Source organism: Thalassophryne amazonica, chromosome 2 (genome assembly GCF_902500255.1).
Source record: "Thalassophryne amazonica chromosome 2, fThaAma1.1, whole genome shotgun sequence".
In the NCBI taxonomy this organism is placed as follows: domain Eukaryota; kingdom Metazoa; phylum Chordata; class Actinopteri; order Batrachoidiformes; family Batrachoididae; genus Thalassophryne; species Thalassophryne amazonica.
Window position 1 is genome coordinate 131,664,484 of NC_047104.1, and position 20,793 is coordinate 131,685,276.

The following is a 20,793-nucleotide window of genomic DNA, read 5'->3' on the forward strand; positions in this document are numbered from 1 at the left end:
CACATTTTTACACACACACACACACACACACACACACACACACACCCACACACACACACACACACACACCACACACTTTGTAGGAAACATACAAAACATAGTCTTGATAAGAATAAATGGCCCCCACTGAATTTTAAGCAAAGAATTTAATACATGTTCAGAAACAAATGTAGATGATGAGAATGTTGAATAAGGTACGATGCAGCCGGAAAGTATTCACAACAATACACTTTTTTCCATTTTTTAGATTACAGCCTTATTCCAAAATGCATGAAATTCTTTTTTGTTGTTGTTTCATCAAATTCTACACACAATATCCCGTAATGACAATGTGAAAAAAGTTCTTTCTTGAAAATTTCTATCTATCTATACACGAGGTCTGTAAGAAAACTATCAACCTTTTTATTTTTTTCAAAAACTATATGGATTTGAATCATGTGCGCTTGCATCAGACAAGCTTGAACCTTTGTGCGCATGCGTGAGTTTTTTCACGCCTGTCGGTGCGTCATTCGCCTGTGGGCAGGCTTTGAGTGAACACTGGTCCACCCCCCTTGTCAGATTTTTATTGTCTGGGAAAGGCTGAGAGGCTGCCGCTTTGCTCCATGAAATTTTTTTTCAGAAACTGGCTGTTAGAGACAGCCAGTTGGAAACCATTTGAAAGATTCAGATGGATTTCGGTGGAGATTCTGTCGGCGTCACACGGATTAAGGAGTGTTAAAACCTTTTTAAAGACGGCCCACAGCGGCAGAGAGTGCGCAGCACACCGAGTGGCCATCGACAGGCTGGAACAACCAGATCATTTCTAAACTGAACGCTGTGTTGATCCGGGACATCGTGTGACTACCACAGAAATGGCAAGAGAGCTGGACATAGCATATATAAAACTAAGAAAACACATGCCTGTTAGTATTCACAGCCTTTGCCATGAAGCTCATAAATGATCTCAGGTGCGTCCTGTTTCCACTGATCATCCTGGAGATGTTTCTAGAGCTTAACTGGAGTCCACCTGGGGTATATAATTGGAATATACTTATAACTGAAACACTAATGGAGAACCATTCTTACAAAAGATATTCTCACATTTGGTGGTTTGATGATGTGATGAAGAACACTGTCTTACACACCAGACAGAAGATCTCCAAAACATGTTCAAATGGCAAATAAATGGAAAATGGACTGTAAGAATATAGTACTTTTCCATCTCTGGCAGATGCTGAAAATGTTTTACAATAATATATAATTTATTACGTTTGTGTTCGGCTGAGGTGACTCAATTTTTGTACATCTGTGTAACTCATCTGGCCTGTCCATCCAGACACACATCCACTGCTGTTCACTCCATCTGTATTTTTAAATTTTCTTAAATATCTGCACAATCATAAGGCCAAATTAGAAGTGTACAGGGTTAGGGTTACAGGCACATATCCCAGCAGTTATGTGTCGTGGTGTCAAAACTGGGTCCCTGGAATTTGTGGAAAAGGGGGCGCTGAAACATGTATACTGGCGATCTGATTGGAATGTGTTAGTTGTTCAGCAAGTGAACCCTGAAAGTTGCTGGGGATTACATTGATGTCACTGCACAAGGGAGGTCTTTCATATCAGAGAGAATTCTGAATATCATCCAGAGGAGTAGAACACAACTCGATGGAAAATCTAGGCTGCACTGGGAGTGCAGAAAGTGAGGCTGTGATGACCTTGAGAGTAGACAATGAGGCATTTGTTAGAGGAATCTGATCAGGTGATTCAAGCTGTGGTCTCGTGACCCAGGAACTGCTTACAGACGAATCAAAGCATTTCATTGCGTCACACCTCGTCCAAAGGCAGTTACGGCAAGTGTTGGCATGGTCCTCACAGATACTTCTGCTGTACTGTACTTTTGAGCAGTTGGCCCTCCTGCTCAGATATTAGAAATCTCAATGACAGGCACATGGAAATGCTAAGCACAGCCTCTGAAGTGCAGAGCAGACCCTCTGAAGCTTTTTCTTATTGAGTACTAGAATTCACAATGGACAATGAAAATCAGTCCAAGTTCAGCTCTTGTTCAAATAAGACAATTATTAAAGGGGATATATTGTAAATAAATAAATAAAAAAAACAATCCCACTTAAAAATGTTGGGAAAAAAACTAATTTGAATTAGTTTTGAATAAGAAATGCTATGTGCATCCAATATTAATGTTTGTAACCTGTTAAATGTTATTTATGACCTGCGCATAACATAAATATAACAAATACGAACTGTGCATCAAATTTAAGTTAAATTGCCAATGTTATGGCTCTTACAGACAATTACAAAGCATAAAAAATCTTAAATTACTCTTATTCCACTTCACAAAGGCCCATATTGATGTGTGAAAAGTACCCATCATATGGAGCTAATGCCCCCTGACTTCAGGCACTGATTGCCTGTTTGCCCATTTTTAAAATATGAATCACTGCTTTCTGGTTGTGTAACAAAGTTCAGTCCACAGCGCAAAGTTCACATAATTAATGCGTGCCAGAGATTTTGAACATTTCAAAATTTTCTTTGCGCATTTGCACGAAGCCATGCACAGTTTACAATGGTTTACAATGAGATTACTCTCTGGCACGGCAGATGTGTACCAGTGCGTGGATCAAATTCGTGTAAGTGTCAAAGCACCTTAATAATGGAGCAGGACTCAGAAGCATCAGATCTAAATTCTGAGACTGTGAAGCAAAAATCTAGCTGTTATTTTGCTCTCTTATTTCACTGTCTGAGTTGTTAGCTCCATTTGACTGATTTTGCTCTCTCTCTGTCTGTTTGAGGTGTGGTCATCAGACTCTGTCGCTGAACGTTGTGGTGGAGTGTAGCACCCTTCTATCAGTCGCCTTTCTGAGCATGCAGCTCAATTGAACTTGCATGAGAAGGATCACCCCAAACATTGTCTGGACTACAAAGGCCAATAGTATCAAAGTTTTTTCTGTTTTTGTTTTGCATGGTCGACAACTTTGTTGTACTTCGTTCATTTAGTCTTTGCTATTGTTAGGACCTAAGCAATTGGTCACCCTTCTGAGTCTGGTCTGCTTGAATTTTCTTTCTCAAAAATGCAGAAGGCAGTTTTACCTTACCACTACTGCCTGTGTGCTTGCTCAGGGCAGTTCTTAAGGTTTGACCTTACCCTTGTGAATTACCTTGGGGTGACTTACATTGTGATTTGGAGCTACATAAAGAAACTGAACTGAAAACGACAGACACAGCCCTCCACAACAGCTAGCAGCCGCATCAATGCAGCGTCTGAGCTGCCAACGCCATGAAAGCAGGACGCACATGAGTCAGCAGCTGTCACACAAAGTGACCACGGCCCTATTTATGTATACCTTTATGGATGAAAACGCCAAACTAAGAGGATACAAAAAAAAATTCACACACACCTTGTACAGTTGCCATGGAGGGGTAAACTATCTAGAGACCAAAACCATTTTTGTTCCAGACTGTAAACATATTTATTTCTGCTCTAAAGTTTGACATTTTAATATGGACTTGAAAGGGAACCTGCTTGCTTTTGGAGCCATTCTCAAGCAGCCAGTCAAGGAACTGCAACTTTATGATCTTCTGGGTGGGCTTCATCTGAGATCATCGAAGGTTACTGCCATCTCTCCATTAATCAGACAAAACAAAATGTTGCTTTGTGATTGTTTCACAGCGGTTAAGATATAAAACACAAACATGTACACACTGAAGCAAAAGCTTCTTCCTTCAGTCTTTTTTGTGGCTGCATGAGTGCATGTACAGGGATGCCCAATGTGTGGCCTGACCTTCCTTTGTTGGGGTCTGCTTCGGCAATTGACATGTTCTTTAAAATTAATACAGGGAACCTGCAAAAGTATTCACCTTCTTGGGCTTTTACACATTTTAATTTGTTTATGCCATTCGAACACAAAAAGTAATTAAGGTTTGTCTATAGCAGTGGTTTTCAAACTGTAAGGTGCGCCCCCCTGGGAGGTGCCAGAGTTCTTCAGGGGGGCACAAGGGATGGGTATCGAGAACCGGTTCTTTTTGAGAATCGTTAAGAAATGATTCGATCCACCGACATCAATAGCCTTTTTGCTTAATGATTCCCTTATCGGTCTTCAGAGCACCCACTGTTTTTGAGGGTGTTTGTCGGGAAAATGATCATTTCTCTACACTGACTGCCGACCCTGCAGCGGGTCTGTAATCAACTGCTTCTGCAGTGGCTGTTCTTGAAGCAACGAAGCAGTGCTTCGTTGGTTCATTGCTTCACTGCTTTTCAAAAGCGGCAAGTCCGCTTCTTAACCCCTCCCAAAGCCATTTTGTCAATCATGAGTCACTTTTGTGCAGATTAAAGTCACTAACTGGGACTCTTGTTTTGTTGCGAGCAAGAAATGAGAATCGTCCTCTGTACCATTCACACAGCTCCAAACGCTGCGCCACTCTCTGCCAAGTCAAATTAGAGTCCGGCCAGAATGAATAACTTCAAAGCGACTCGCCATTTTAAATCAAATGACACCTCTTTCCAAACGTTGTAATACAGACAACAAACTACAACAGACTAAACTTTTTTTTTCCCTCCCAAAATGAGACGTCCTGCGTTCTTTATGAATTATACTAATGCTGATATGAAGCGCAGCCGGCTGCAAGAGCTCAGCACAGAGGTATGGAGTTAGATTTGTGCCATTAATGTCTGAAAGGAAATACTTTTCAGAAAACTACAGATTTTGTTTATTTTTATTTATGTCCAGAGATCATGATCCAGTGACCAATTTCATATTCATTTACTTTAAGACTCAATAAAATGTTATTGACATAGAAAACCTGTAAAGTCTACTTTTAGTGCACAGAAAATTCACAGGAGGAATCGGATCGATAATGGCATCGATAGATAAAATCTTATAAAAAGCTGAATTAATATTATTTATGTTAAAATGTTAGTTATGCTACAGACATTTAAAAACAGAGATGTTTAAATGTTAAAAAAACAATGTTAAAAATATGACAAAAGGTAAAAATCCAAGAATAGAAAGTTCTTTAAAAACACGTTTACAAAGGCTGTAAAATGTGTAAATGCATAGACCTTTCCTTAAAAACACACAAATACTTTTGAAATGTGTTTAAGATGTGTAAAATTATAAAAAGAAACACACAAAGATGTTGAAATTGTGTGCATGTGTGTCGGGGGGGGGGCACAGCTATTCATTTGTTCTCTGGGGGGACCCCTGGTCTATATTAAAATGTCTACACTTATCCTCCTTAAATTCAAACTGAAATCAAATCTCTACAACATGACAAACTAAATAATAAATATCAAAGCCAAGATGATGGGTTGCATAAGTAACCACACCCTTTAGTAAAACAAAAGGAAATCATCACTTTTACACTGCGTTTACTAGATAAGTCAGGGGATTGATGCATGTACGAGGTCTGTCCATAAAGTATAGGTCCTTTTTATTTTTTTCAAAAACTAAATGGATTTCATTCATATGTTTTTACGTCAGACAAGCTTGAACCCTCGTGCGCATGCGTGAGTTTTTCCACGCCTGTCGGTGACGTCATTCGCCTGTGAGCACTCCTTGTGGGAGGAGTCGTCCAGCCCCTCGTCGGAATTCCTTTGTCTGAGAAGTTGCTGAGAGACTGGCGCTTTGTTTGATCAAAATTTTTTCTAAACCTGTGAGACACATCGAAGTGGACATGGTTCGAAAAATTAAGCTGGTTTTCAGTGAAAATTTTAACGGCTGATGAGAGATTTTGAGGTGACACTGTCGCTTTAAGGACTTCCCACAGTATGAGACGTCGCACAGCGCTCTCAGGCGGCGTCATCAGCCTGTTTCAAGCTGAAAACCTCCACATTTCAGGCTCTATTGATCCAGGACGTCGTGAGAGAACAGATAAGTTTCAGAAGAAGTCGGTTTCAGCATATTCCACTGTTAAAGGAGATTTTTTTAATGAAAGACGTGCGGGCGGATTGCAGCGTCGGCTCGCAGCCGCCGCGACGCTCCGCCACAGGAAAAACACCTCTGTTGGAAGCCTTAAGGACAAGTTGGAACATGTCCAGCTGTTAAACAATTTCTCATATACTCACTCCACTGAAAGCCATCAAAAGCCGCCTGGATTTTACAAATGGTTATCAACACCGAGGTGTTTTTCCTGTGCCGCCGCTCCGCGCCGGCTGCGTCCCGACGCGTGGACCCGTCCGCATGTCTTTCATTAAAAAAAAAAATCTCCTTTAACAGTGGAATATCCGGATAAAATGTTGAAACCGACTTCTTCTGAAACTTCTCTGTTCTCTCACGGCGTCCTCGATCAATAGAGCCTAAAATGTGGAGGTTTTCAGCTTGAAACAGGCTGATGACGCCGCCTGAGAGCGCAGCGCGACGTCTCGCACCGTGGGAAGTCCTTAAAGCGACAGTGTCACCTCAAAATCTCTCATCAGCCGTTAAAATTTTCACTGAAAACCAGCTTAATTTTTCGAACCATGTCCACTTCGATGTGTCTCACAGGTTTAGAAAAAATTTTGATCAAACAAAGCGCCAGTCTCTCAGCAACTTCTCAGACAAAGGAATTCCGACGAGGGGCTGGACGACTCCTCCCACAAGGAGTGCTCACAGGCGAATGACGTCACCGACAGGCGTGGAAAAACTCACGCATGCGCACGAGGGTTCATGCATGTCTGACGTAAAAACATATGAATGAAATCCATATAGTTTTTGAAAAAAATAAAAAGGACCTATACTTTATGGACAGCCCTCGTACATTTCCAAGTCACTGAATATGTCTTGAACTTTATTTACATCAATTAATAATAAATACAAGTAGTATAGTACTCGATGGTAATCTGTGCGGAGTAAACAGTTCTCAAAAACAGTGACTGTGCAACAAGGAGACTACTGAGGGAAGCCAAAAAGACACACAGAACTCTGAAAGTTACATTCTTCTCTAGCTGTAATTGGAGAATCTGGGAATAGGGCAAGTTTTGTATTGTGCATCATCAGTTACACAACACCATGGTGGAGTGGAGCAGTGACGGATTTTCTGAAAAAAGCAGATTTGAAGGTTCAGCTACAATGTGCAGGGAGGCACACGGGGGACTCAAACCTAAATCTGAGCTGTTCCCTTTTATGAAAGTTCTTTTCTATGTGACTCAACCATGAACCTGTGAGTTGTGATGCAACAGGACAAATTTGTGATATGCAAAATGTCTCCAATCACATACACAGAATCCTATAACGCCATCAGAATTATCTGGTGTGTCTTGGAGTTTCCCCTCATTATCCTCCTTTTCGCATGGTTATTCAGTTTTAATAACTGCCTACTCCCTGCAGATTTACCATACAGTACCACACTGTATTTTTAATGACTGGCGTAAATAAAGACCAAGACATATTTAGTGACTTGGAAATATTCATGTATCCATCCTGGACTTGTCTGAAGAAAACTGGCAATAAAACTAATGATTTACATGTGTTATGCAACTCATCACCTTGACTTTGACATTTTTATTTAATTGATAAAGATTTAGAGATTTGCTTTCATTTTGAGCCTAAGGAGGATAATTGTAGTAGGAATGTTAATACAGAGCAGCCTGAATTACTTTAATATTCAAAATGGCATAAACTAATTAAAATGTGTAAAAGCCCAAAGGGGTGAATGCTTTTGGAAGGTACTGTAATTACTGTTCAAAAAATTAAATAGAAGTGATTTTATTATGTTGAAACTTCATTTTAGAATGTCAATTTTCTATAAAATATAATGGATGTAGGTGGAATTGTAATTCACACCAGATAAATATTTTTGGCCCACGGCCCCCCATTTTAAGTAGTGGTGGGGGGTATAAAAGAATAGATCCGTGAGGTCGGTCATGACAGAGTCTGTTACATCCAAGTCTATTACAACTAATAAAAGAATCTATGTAAGTTCCACGACATTTGCATGGTTCATGATAACAGAATTCCTACTTCTTGTGATAATTGTATACACAAACATTTGGGGTACAGAGAAAATTTTAGAAATTACTATGTCAATCTGAAGAAAAAAGACAAGACTACAGGAACTCAGAACTGAAGTGAAAAAAGAACAAAAAACAAGAACAAAAATTACATGAATAAATAACAGCTGTGAACACTTCAATTATCAATTAAGAACTAAAATATATTCAGATGGGGAAGGGGGGGGGGTAAGTTTGACTTTAACTTAATTACTGTTACAGTCAATTCCATAGCTTTAAATTTGGAAACTGTCCATGTCTGTGTAGCATTGTAGTTAATAATCCTTTTCATAAAAATTAGTAAGCTGAAAAAATAAGCAAAAAAAGATAAATTATCAGGGTTGTGTTATAGTTTTCTTTGTTCTCGGCTCTAAAACAGATTTGTCCCATCCTGTCTTTGGCTGATGCTGAGACCCTGATTCATGCGTTTATCTCTTCTAGATTGGACTATTGCAATGTTCTATTTTCTGGTTTATTGCAGTCCAGCATTAGGGCTCTCCAACTGTTTCAAAATGCTGCTGTCAGACCTTTGACACGAAGCAGAAAGTTTGACCACATTACACCCATTTTGACATCTCTTCACTGGCTTCCTGTCCCTGTGAGATCAGTGATGAAAGTGGGCCATGGGGAAAAAAAAAAAAAAAAAAACCCTGAACGTTTTGGGGGAATTTTTCTGGGGTTGTCCCCCAGAAAAATCTGAGATCTCAGATCTATTCTGGTTCATTTTCAGGTCTATTTTCCCACCAAAAAAAGTATTTTTTTTGTTGGGTCAGGTCAATTTTTCCACTCCAGTCTTTTCACTCAACTTGTATTGTGGTTCCAGCCTTTAATCCAAAAAAAACATACATTGTGGTTCAGAAAAGTACACAGTAAATGACATTTCAAAGAACTCAAACATAATCATTCTCAGTATCAATTTAAATGGAACAATAGGAGTATTTATCGCACATTAATGCATCAACTTGTTCAACCTTTAGTCACTTCTGAGCTTTGGAGCTACTGATTATCTCTGTTTTCAAATTCTTGGCCACCTTAAAATCCTTACAAATATGTTCTTAATTCAAGATTAATTTCTGATTACTGTACATTTTGAAGTTAAAATGTACTAATGGTAGATTCATTCATTCAGCAAATTATGTTGCTGATGTGGGACAAGAAATATATTTCTTAAAATATAAAGAAATATGAAACAGTACTGTGCTATTTTCTTTGAATACTTGATGATTAAAACTTTAAATAAAAAAAAAAAATCTAAGTTATTTAAAGTTGAGACTTTTCTTGTAGTTACAGCAGTAACAATAAAAACTGCGTAGCTTTATTTGTTGTTACTATATTTATTTTTGTAAATTGTTTTATAAATTGTGTCTGTAGCATGGCCCAAGCAGAGGCTCACCCCTTTGAGTCTGGTCTGCTTGAGGTTTCTTCCTCAAATCATCAGAGGGAGTCCATTTGTGTTGGATTGCATTTAGAGGGAAATTTGGTTCTATTTAGTGTGCAAATTTAGTTTCATACATTTGGTACCATTGCACTCTGCGCACACACACACACGCGCGCACACACACACAAAACAAATCCACTGCGCTGTAAGCCGAGGCATGAAGAGCTGTTAGAAGGAAGTTACAACCCCTGGCAAAAATTATGGAATCACCGGCCTCAGAGGATGTTCATTCAGTTGTTTAATTTTGTAGAAAAAAAGCAGATCACAGACATGACACAAAACTAAAGTCATTTCAAATGGCAACTTTCTGGCTTTAAGAAACACTATAAGAAATCAAGAAAAAAAGATTGTGGCAGTCAGTAACAGTTACTTTTTTAGACCAAGCAGAGGAAAAAAATATGGACTCACTCAATTCTGAGGAAAAAATTATGGAATCACCCTGTAAATTTTCATCCCCAAAACTAACACCTGCATCATATCAGATCTGCTCGTTAGTCTGCATCTAAAAGGAGTGATCACACCTTGGAGAGCTGTTGCACCAAGTGGACTGACATGAATCATGGCTCCAACACGAGAGATGTCAATAGAAACAAAGGAGAGGATTATCAAACTCTTAAAAGAGGGTAAATCATCACGCAATGTTGCAAAAGATGTTGGTTGTTCAGTCAGCTGTGTCTAAACTCTGGACCAAATACAAACAACATGGGAAGGTTGTTAAAGGCAAACATACTGGTAGACCAAGGAAGACATCAAAGCGTCAAGACAGAAAACTTAAAGCAATATGTCTCAAAATCGAAAAATGCACAACAAAACAAATGAGGAACGAATGGGAGGAAACTGGAGTCAACGTCTGTCACCGAACTGTAAGAAACCGCCTAAAGGAAATGGGATTTACATACAGAAAAGCTAAACGAAAGCCATCATTAACACCTAAACAGAAAAAAACAAGGTTACAATGGGCTAAGGAAAAGCAATCGTGGACTGTGGATGACTGGATGAAAGTCATATTCAGTGATGAATCTCGAATTTGCATTGGGCAAGGTGATGATGCTGGAACTTTTGTTTGGTGCCGTTCCAATGGGATTTATAAAGATGACTGCCTGAAGAGAACATGTAAATTTCCACAGTCATTGATGATATGGGGCTGCATGTCAGGTAAAGGCACTGGGGAGATGGCTGTCATTACATCATCAATAAATGCACAACTTTACGTTGATATTTTGGACAATTGAAAGGATGTTTGGGGAGGATGAAATCATTTTTCAAGATGATAATGCATCTTGCCATAGAGCAAAAACTGTGAAAACATTCCTTGCAAAAAGACACATAGGGTCAATGTCATGGCATAGGGTCAATATCAACGAGCAGATGTGATTTGATGCAGGTGTTAGTTTTGGGGATGAAAATTTACAGGGTGATTCCATAATTTTTTCCCTCAGAATTGAGTGATTCCATATTTTTTTCCTCTGCTTGGTCTAAAAAAGTAACAGTTACTGACTGCCACAATCTTTTTTCTTGATTTCTTATAGTGTTTCTTAAAGCCAGAAAGTTGCCATTTGAAATGACTTTAGTTTTGTGTCATGTCTGTGATCTGCTTTTTTCCTACAAAATTAAACAACTGAATGAACATCCTCTGAGGCCGGTGATTCCATAATTTTTGCCAGGGGTTGTAGAATGAAAAGCTGGACTAATTTCTGACGTGATTTTTTTCCCCCGCTGCAGTGAGACAGTACACATTCTTTTTTTTGGAAGTACATGTGCGCACAAGCACCGTCTCGCACACTCACACAAGCAGGACAGCGCTTAGCTTTAAAACAAATATGGTGGAGTTTGTAAAGCTGAAAAGCTGACAAGATTTTTCACTGGACTGAGGAACTACAGGATGTCTTTAAAAAAAAAACTAAGAAAACACGTACATATTCACAGCCTTTGCCATGAGACTCAAAACTGAGCTCAGGTGCATCGTGTTTCCACTGATCCTCCTTGAGATGTCTCTACAGCTTAACTGGAGTCCACTTTGGGTAAATTCAGTTGACTGGACATGATTTGGAAAGGCACACAGCTGTCTCTATATAAGGTCCCACAGTTGACAGTGCATGTCAGAGCACAAACCAAGCATGAAGTCAAAGGAATTGGCTATGGACCTCTGAGACAGGATTGTCTCAAAGCACAAATCTGGGGAAGCATATGGAAACATTTCTGCTGCTTTGAAGGTCCCAATGAGCACAGTGGCCTCCATCATCTGTAAATGGAAGACGTTCAGATCCACCAGGACTCTTCCTAGAGCTGGCTGCCCGTCTAAACTGAGCGATCGTGGGAGAAGGGCCTTAGTCAGGCAGGTGACCAAGAACCTGATGGTCACTCTGTCAGAGCTCCAGCATTCTTCTGTGGAGAGAGGAGAACCTTCCAGAAGGACAACCATCTCTGTAGGAATCCACCAATCAGGCCTGTATGGTATAGTGGCCAGACGGAAGCCACGCCTTAGTAAAAGGCACATGGCAGCCCACCTGGAGTTTGCCAAAAGACACCTGAAGGACTCTCCGACCATGAGAAACAAATTTCTCTGGTCTGATGAAATAAAGATTGAACTCTTTGGCATGAATGCCAGGCATCATATTTGGAGGAAACCAGGCACCATTCCTACACTGAAGCATGGTGGTGACAGCATCATGCTGTGGGGATGTTTTTCAGCAGCAGGAACTGGGAGACTAGTCAGGATTGAGGGAAAGATGAATGCACCAATGTACAGAGACATCATGGATGAAAACCTGCTCCAGAGCGCTCTTGACCTCAGACTATAGTCAAGGTTCATCTTTCAGCAGGACCATTGCCCTAAGCACACAGCCAAGATATCAAAGGAGTGGCTTCAGGACAACTCTGTGAATGTCCTTGAGTGGCCCAGCCAGAGCCCAGACCTAAGTCACATTGGACATACCAGGAGAATCTGAAAACGGCAGTACACTGACGCTCTCCATCCGACCTGATGGAGCTTGAGAGGTGCTGCAAAGAGAAATGGGCAAAACTGTCAAAAGATAGGTGCACCAAGTATGGCATCACATTCAAGAAGAGGCTGTAATTGCTGCCAAAGGTTCATCAACAAAGTATTGCGCAAATGGTGTGAACACTTATATACATGTCCTTTTTTAAGTAATTTTGAAAACAAAAAACGTCATTATGGGGTGTTGTGAGTAGAATTTTGAGGGAAAATAAATAAATTTACTTCATTTTGGCATAAGGCTGTAACGTAACAAAATGTGGAAAAAATGAAGCGCTGTGAATACTTTCCAGACGCACCGTATATTCAAAAGCACATTTGAATATTCATCACATGGTGAATGGTGTAGAAGCACTTTCTATGTGGTTCCCTTTTTCAAAAGAACCAAACATAAATAGAAAAACAAAATAAACTGTCATTTTAAATGACTTGTGGAATGTTGTTGCAGTCAATGACTGCCTGAAATGTGGAACCTGTAAGACATTATTATGAAGATCAATAGTGCACAGTCTAAGGCACATAGTGCAAGTGCAGTTGTGCTGCATACAAGTGCACTTTTCTGTTTGCATGGTGCAAAATACGGATCAGCATACAAAGCAGTTGTATCTGCTCTGAATTAATCCTAGGTGTGTCAGGTGGGAGTCGCTTGAATTTAAAGAGATTGCCGAATGACATCCTGTTTAAGAGCTTTGTCTGTTTGATGTTGGAACACTGCCATTTACAAAGTAAAGTCTAGGAGCATGCGCTGGTGCTGTGCTTTGCGGCAACCACAACACCACAGAACCACCTTGGATCCTGGATGGCAACCACCCAAGCAGACAACAGTGTTGGTTGTTGACTATTTACAGACAAAGTTTTCTGACTATTACCTAATGCTCCATAAAAAAAGAAATAAAAATAGTTTATTATCCCCACCCGCATCAATTTTTTGGAGGGCAAATTTCATTCACGGCAGTACAGCTGGTGCGAGAACCAGGACGTCCGCTAGGTGGCAAGTGTGCAGTAGCATGCAGTACACTAACTGTATTCAACATGGAAACTGGACTTTTTTATATATATATATATATATTTGATATTTTCAGTTCCTCACTTGGTATGCAGATGCTGCAGGTGTCTTTTCAGGTTTGAATGTACGTATGTACCGGTTTCGAATAATTATTATTATTTTTTTTTTTATTTTTTTTTTTTAAATCTGCCCACTCTCACCACTTTTTTCTGATGTCAAGGATGCTAAACAATTTTTTTTTTTTTTTTAATGGGGTTTAATATCTAGTTTTTCTGTGAAATGGATATAATTTTCAGGTATGACTCAGGCCAATTCTGTAGTTAACACGGCTGTTTGACCAAGCGGAAGACAACCCAACATTTGATAGAAAATCTGGTTGGGACTGTACTTTGCTGTATGTGTCTGTAGACTAAAAGTGTCCTCAACTCAATATCAGGGTGTTTGTGTTCCATTGTGGAGTCTTGGGCATGCTTAAAAACCCAAAATCAATTTATCACGTCAGCTAAGCTAATCTGGTAGCGGCTGCATTCAACATTAAAGTGTCTTGAGAACATCAATTGAAGCAAAGTTAACAAATGTTACAATATCTACTGCAGTTACCCACTCATCTAAACATTTTATCATCATCAATTTAAGAGCAAATGCATGATGTTCGTGCACGTTAGCATTACGTGGTTTCATTTGCCATTGCTACATAGAGTAACAGAATAAGATAGCAGCACTATACATATAGTATAAAACAAACATATTACTGCACTGACAATAATTCAGCATGCAAAGTTGCATAGTTTGAGAGCTATAGACAGGAATGCTCTCTTGAAAGCTGTGGTCCTCATGCTGTGGTCCTCATGCAGCGTAACGTCACACACAATGTAAATATAAAGTCTTACCTGTTCATTTTAGTGGATTCATCGTCACGTCGTGAAGAAAAATTACCCACATAAAGCCTCCTCATTTTGGAAAATGACATCTGAAAATGCTTTAATTCCTTGACGTGGCTGAAGAAGACTTCCCTCTCGGGCAATATGCGCCACAGCTGCGCCGTCAAATCAGTCAGCGGAGCTTTCTCTCCCCACCGCATTAACATTTATCACCAACCCCAGGCGATCCTAGCTGCACACGATGAAATTATCTCATGATCCACTAAAAAAAAAAAAAAAAAAAGTTAAAGCTATTCAATTCTTCACGATGCACGGAGATGCCGTGCACCACTGTGCACGTTCTGGATGCCTTGCTGGTCAATATTTACATTTAACACCTTCAGAAAAAAAACCAGCATTTACAGTACGTACTTAAAGGAAAAAAAAACAAAACAAAAAAAACGTATCTGTGTAAATATCTCATGTTACAACGTGGAGACCTGTGGCTTATAGACAAGTGCGGCCTATTTATGTACAAATTTTTTTTTCTTTTTAAAATTAGTGGGTGCAGCTTATATTCAGGTGCACTCTATAGTCTGGAAATTACAGTATATGACCTCAATTCTGTCTTTCAAGCTTCTGCGCAGCAAAATAAATGGTTGAACTGCGCTCAGATTTCATATTATGTTTAGTTTTATTCCATCAACGACAGTACACCAAATTAATGTTCGGAAAATGCAGACTTTATGGTTGTCAAACTTAGGAAACTATTTTGTGGCATGCAGGCCAAACAGCCTGCTGGGTTTTGTCTCAACCAATTAATTCAGCAATACTCAGCAAATCTCCATCACAAACCATCTCCAAGTGGTGATCTTCACTGAAATCACCTGCTGAAGTGACTGGCTGCAACAACTAACTGCAGACTGCTGGCCCTTCATAGCCCTTACCCGCCAGTTCCTGATATTGATCAACTTTTATATACATGCAGTAATTTATAAACTGGTTCTTTTGGCAGATGTGAAGCTATGTGTATTGCAGTACTGACCAAAACTACAGTATTTTTGCTATATACTAAAAACATCTGGGTTTAATATCAAAATGTGAATATGAGATCACAGTTTAGAAGGTTAGCTATTATTTCCTGCTATTTAGATGTGTTGAAGAACAGTCAGGTCCATCAATAGACAGTGACTCTTTTTTTTATTGTTTTCTTTCATAATTCTGTTTCTGTACACCATCATAATGGAGTTGAAATGAAACAATTCAGATATTGTGTGGGTTTTTAGATATAATTCAAGAGGATTGGCAAAAATATTACATTAACATTTTGGAAATACATTTTTACACAAATTCCCACCATTTTTGGAGCCTATCAGTAACTGGATAAAGTAAATAAGGAATGAAAGAAAAATGATCAAACTGAGGCTCGAGTCTCCCACGTGACTTCTGGCAAGCTTTCACTGATATCTGACACTCTTTTTAAGAAATGCCTTCTCTGTTCCACTCTAATATGAAGTTGTGAACTGGTGATGCAAAAGACAAAACTTGCATTTTGTGCAGTTTCTCTAATGAAACCGACAGAAGCTAACAACACCTACAGTGTGATCACAGGTGCCTTGGCAGCTTTCTTCACTGATCTCCTTCATGCATGGTCACTTTCTGAGAACTGCCTACTTTCAAACAGTAACTACAAAATGACATACTGCTTCTATTTCTCAATAACTGGTGTAAACAAATCCCAAGACATATTCAGGGATTTTTTTTTAAGTTCATGATTTGTCTAAAGAAAAAAAAAGGTCATAAAGGTGATAATCTGTATTAACAATAACCCTTTTAGTTTGCCCAATTACTCATGGACTATGAAATTAGATGGACTGTGTATGTAAATGGCTGTAATTCCTGGTTAATGCACATCTTGACTGGTTTATTTAAACTCCATTGTGGTGGTGTACAGAGGCAAAATTATCAAAACTATGCCAGTGTTGGATTACTTATGGATCTGACTGCAAGTGTTTCACAAATGATTAAAATAAAATGTCTGAATGATTTTACAAAGATTACCTGCTGTAGTGAGGCAGAAATAAAAGCAATATGCCCAGAGAGTGAAAAAACAAACCACCACATCACAAAGATTTAGCACATAGGCAATCTAAATATTTTTAATCAAGTCAAAATATGTTGATCAGTAATTGTTAGACAGGATTACATTCAAAGAGACACTTGGAAAAGACATAAAATTATGAAACAGAAAATATGAATCAAAAACCTTGATGTTAGTCACAAAAGAGTTGGTGCACTGACAAGTCATCATTCCTAAAAGCTGAGTTAGTGGAAAAGCAACGACATTAGTATTTCAGAACTACCAAATGAAAGAGAAGAACAGGAATCTGCAGTGATGAGAGGGGAAAAATGTAAAATAAATCAAATCAATCACAACATCTTTAACAAAGACTTTGTGACCATGTACCTCAGTGCCTAAAAAGAAATATATAGACACATTACAGAGGCGGTATGATCAGGAAGAGCTATAGAGGTTTATGAAGCCAGACCTGTGAGTGAGTGCAGAAAGAGCAACAAGACTGTAGCAGTAAGAAAGCAGAATAAAAAGTAGCACAAAAAGTGGAAAAATATTGGAGATTGATAGCGGGTGACGGCAAGAGACGGGTCATGGGTCACCTGTTGAGTTGTGATATTAATCTAAACCCAGGCCGTTTTTCCTCAGTCCATGGTTGCTGTTCCCTTCAAAGAGAGAGGAAGAAAAGTATGACAGACAAATTTAACTGGGTGACAGCGGCGAATTAAGATTTTGATGATGAGAAATTACAGCCGGTCAAAAAAGAGAAAATGTCTTGACAACAAAAATAAACTAAACAAATCATGGGCCAAGGAGGGGAGGGGGAAAAAAAAAAAAGTTTAATCCTGAGGAATACATCTAAGCATAGTATTTTCATATTGAAGCAACAAGTACAAACCAATAAATAAATAAATAAATGAGCAAAGGTGCACACAGTATGAAAGGGAAACATGAAAACAAATCACTCTGAAAAAGCATTAGCACATGAGGAAGAACAGAAGAAAATTTAAATGAGGACTTATAAATCTGCATCTGAGGAGTAGCCAATGCAAATAGGAGGAACATTCTGGTGTAACTACACAATCTGCTCTCCAGGGGAAAGTGAGGCAGAGAAAAAAAACACAAGCACAAACAACGGTTTAAAGATTTATTATTAAACCCTGAAAAAATGGAATGGAAACAGTGTTAAGTTGATTTTCCTGAGCCGTTCAGCAAAAAGGGATCTTTCTGGAACTGAAAGAATATTCGAGCATTCAAATGTTTCTCACAAGCCACTTCTTTTTGCTCATGCTGGTGATGACTACAAATTATAAATTAGGTATGCTTACATAAGCCTAGGTATAGTCCACAGCATAATTTATATGTACCCCTCTGCTCCCCCACCCTCAAAAAAACAAAAACAAAAAACAGCAACAACAAAAAACACAAGAGTAATCTGAAAGCACAGTATCCCCCACTGGAAAATGCTGCTTTGGTACAAATGTTTGCTACATTCTGATAATACTTCAATTGTACAAAGTTTCAAAAAAAAAAAAAAAAATCCTCTTAAAAATGTGAGAGAAGTTGATTTCAGAATGCTGGCACCCAAGCATGAAACTGACAGAGTCTAACCGTGTTAATCAGGGGTCATGTGCACAATGGGAACAATATGAAAATGTGTATTACTAACCTAACTTAGTAATTACTAACCTAAATTAGAAGGTTGGTACAAGTACTAAACTTGTACCAAGTTTCACAAAATTCCTCCTACAAGTGTGAGGAGTTGATTTCAGAACACTTATGGGTGATTCTTAGACTACGGGCACTTATTATGTCCTTTGATCATATTGTATGAAAAACAGAAAAAAGGGGAAATTTCACACTTTTATAGTTATCTTTACATGAAAGTGTGTTAAGAAATTTGTTCTAGTAGTCTATGATGACTTTTTCACCTTTTTTCAGCATCATTATATGCAAATATTGCCGTTTTGTGCTTGTCCCACACCCAGACTTTTGATCTTCAATGATAAAAGTGAATGGTAAAGAAACGTTTTTTCTAATGTTTTAAAATATCTCTGAATAAAATATCAGTAAAATAATCAAAACATAATTGGGGTATTCAATGTCATACAACTGTTGTGATTTTTTTTTTAAACAAAATGTAGTTGTCCCACACTATTGCCGTAATTTCCACCACAACACTGTAATGTCCCTTTAAACAGTTTGTATGAAAGATTGTTTGGGTAGTTTCTATGGAGATAAACAGTAACATCAGAGCACATGTATATAGCGCCAAATCACAACAAACAGTTGCCCCAAGGCGCTTTATATTGTAAGACAATGGTGTGGTGGAAATTACATTTACAAGGCCAATAGTGCCCGTAGTTAAAGAATCACCCTTATACCCATTTTGGGACAGACAGGCAGAAGGACGGACGGACAGATGGATGAGTCAATCTTGTACAAAATTACAATTTGCGTATTATCAATCTATTAACAATGATTTGTAAGTTTCACAAAATTCCTCCTACAAGTGTGAAGAGACACAGCCAGCAGGAGATAAAAACCTGCACACAGAATGGAGAAGATCTGTCAAAACCTTTGAATAACTAAAACCACACTTGATAAGCATTATAAAGAAACTCTTCAAAAACAGCAGGTCTCAGGCTACGATGTCTGTCAAGGCTCTGCCAGTTCATACATATTTGATGAGTAACATTAAAAATAGAAAAAGTTGATAACACATATTGTGTCCTTTTGGCAAAACGGCATAAACTGTGAGATCTGTGTACAGCCAGTAACTGTGGGATAAGTAGTTGGGCTACCAATACGTACAGTTTTTGTTCAAAATAACAGTAGTGTGTTCAAACAAGGGAGTAAGGCTTAAAATAGTTTTTATTTCCATACAAGCAAATCCACTGGAAACACTGCACAGTCTATTTCAAATCAAAACGAAGAAAAATGTATCAAATTTGATATTACTTTCCAGAAAGTGAACAAAAAGGAATATAAGGCTGTTCAAAAAAAAAAAAAGTGTCTGCATTTTTCTTTACAAACTCAAACATTTCCTGTATAAACTGATTGAAGATTTGTCTTTCCTGTGAATCACTGAACTAATATTTAGTTGTATAACCACCGTTTCTGAGAACTGCTTCACATCTGCGTTGCATGGAGTCAACCAGCTTCTGGCACCTGTTAACAGGTATTCCACGCCAGGACGATTGGACTACATTCCACAATCCCTCTGCATTTCTTTGTTTTGCCTCAGAAACAGCATTTTTTTTATGTCACCCCGTAAACTTTCTATTGGATTAAGGTCCTGGGATTGGGCTGGCCACTCCATAACGCTAATATTGTTGGTCTGGAACCAAGATGCTGCTCACTTGTTGATGTATTTGGGGTTGTTGTCTTGTTCAAACATCCATTTCAAAGGCATTTCCTCTTCAGCATAAGGCAACATGACCAAGGATTCTGATGTATTCAAACTGACACTTGGTGTGTAATAAATAGACCTGACACCATAATACATGAAACGTCCTTATATCATGATGCTTTCTCCATTGTGCTTCACCATCTTCACAGTGTGCTGTGGCTTGAACTCAGTTTCTGTGGGTCGTCTGACAAACAGTCTGTGGCCCCCAAAAAAAGAACAATCTTGCTTTCATCAGTCCATAAAACTTTATACCATTTCTCTTTAGGTCAGTCCATGGCAAGTTGTAACCTCTTCAGTATGTTTTTTTTTTGTTTTTTTTGTTTGTTTTTTTACATTGAGACTGTGTGGGCTTCTTGCCCATAGCTTGGCTTCACATAGGGGTCTTCTAATTGTTACAGGGAACTTTAGACCTTCTTTGATCACCCTAAAGCCGATCATTGGCTGAGTCTTTGCCATTCTGGCTTTTCTTCAACCCACTGAATGGCGGCTTTCTGTATTCTTCCACGTCTTTTTGGTTTTGGCTGCCTTTTTAAAGCATTTGAGATCATTTTAATACAGCAACCTCATTTTCTGCACTTCTTAATGATTCCCCCTGTCCAATCAACTTTTTAATCAAAGTACCCTGTTCTTCTGAACATTGTCTGGAATGACACATTTTACTCAGACAGACAGAAATGCATGACAACCAGCAGGTACAACATTTGCTGCCTTCCTCCTTAATTAAGGGGCCACCTGTAACGGTGTAATAAGGGACACAGCAAGAAAAACGTAGACAGACACTGCTATTTTAACAGTCTAATATTCCTTTTTCTTCATTTTCTGTAATCACAAATTTGATTTAAAAAAATGTCATGTTTTGATTTGGAATAGAGCGTGCAGTGTTTCCAGTGCTTTTGTGTTTTGTGTGTATGGAAATAAAAGCCATTATAAGGACTTTGAGCTTTACTTACTTTTTAAAAACAGACCGCTATTATTTTGACCACAACTGTAGACCTGGGTTTGATTCCCTGGCACGCTACCAGTCTCTGTCCTTGGACAAGATATATCA

General features: G+C 38.7%; 1 protein-coding gene across 4 annotated transcripts in view; it reads right to left on the reverse strand.

Moving 5' to 3' along the window:
• The window catches only part of crtc3 (CREB regulated transcription coactivator 3), a 129,709-nt gene that overhangs the window by 35,271 nt on the left and 73,645 nt on the right, over window positions 1-20,793 (reverse strand). For 2 of the 4 annotated variants that reach the window (XM_034193426.1, XM_034193422.1), the window contains exon 5: window positions 16,936-16,998. The exons of the other annotated variants lie outside the window; for them this stretch is intronic. In XM_034193426.1, coding sequence (XP_034049317.1) covers window positions 16,936-16,998 — 63 coding nt within the window. The remainder of the gene's footprint in view (window positions 1-16,935; window positions 16,999-20,793) is intronic. 4 annotated transcript variants of the gene reach the window in all.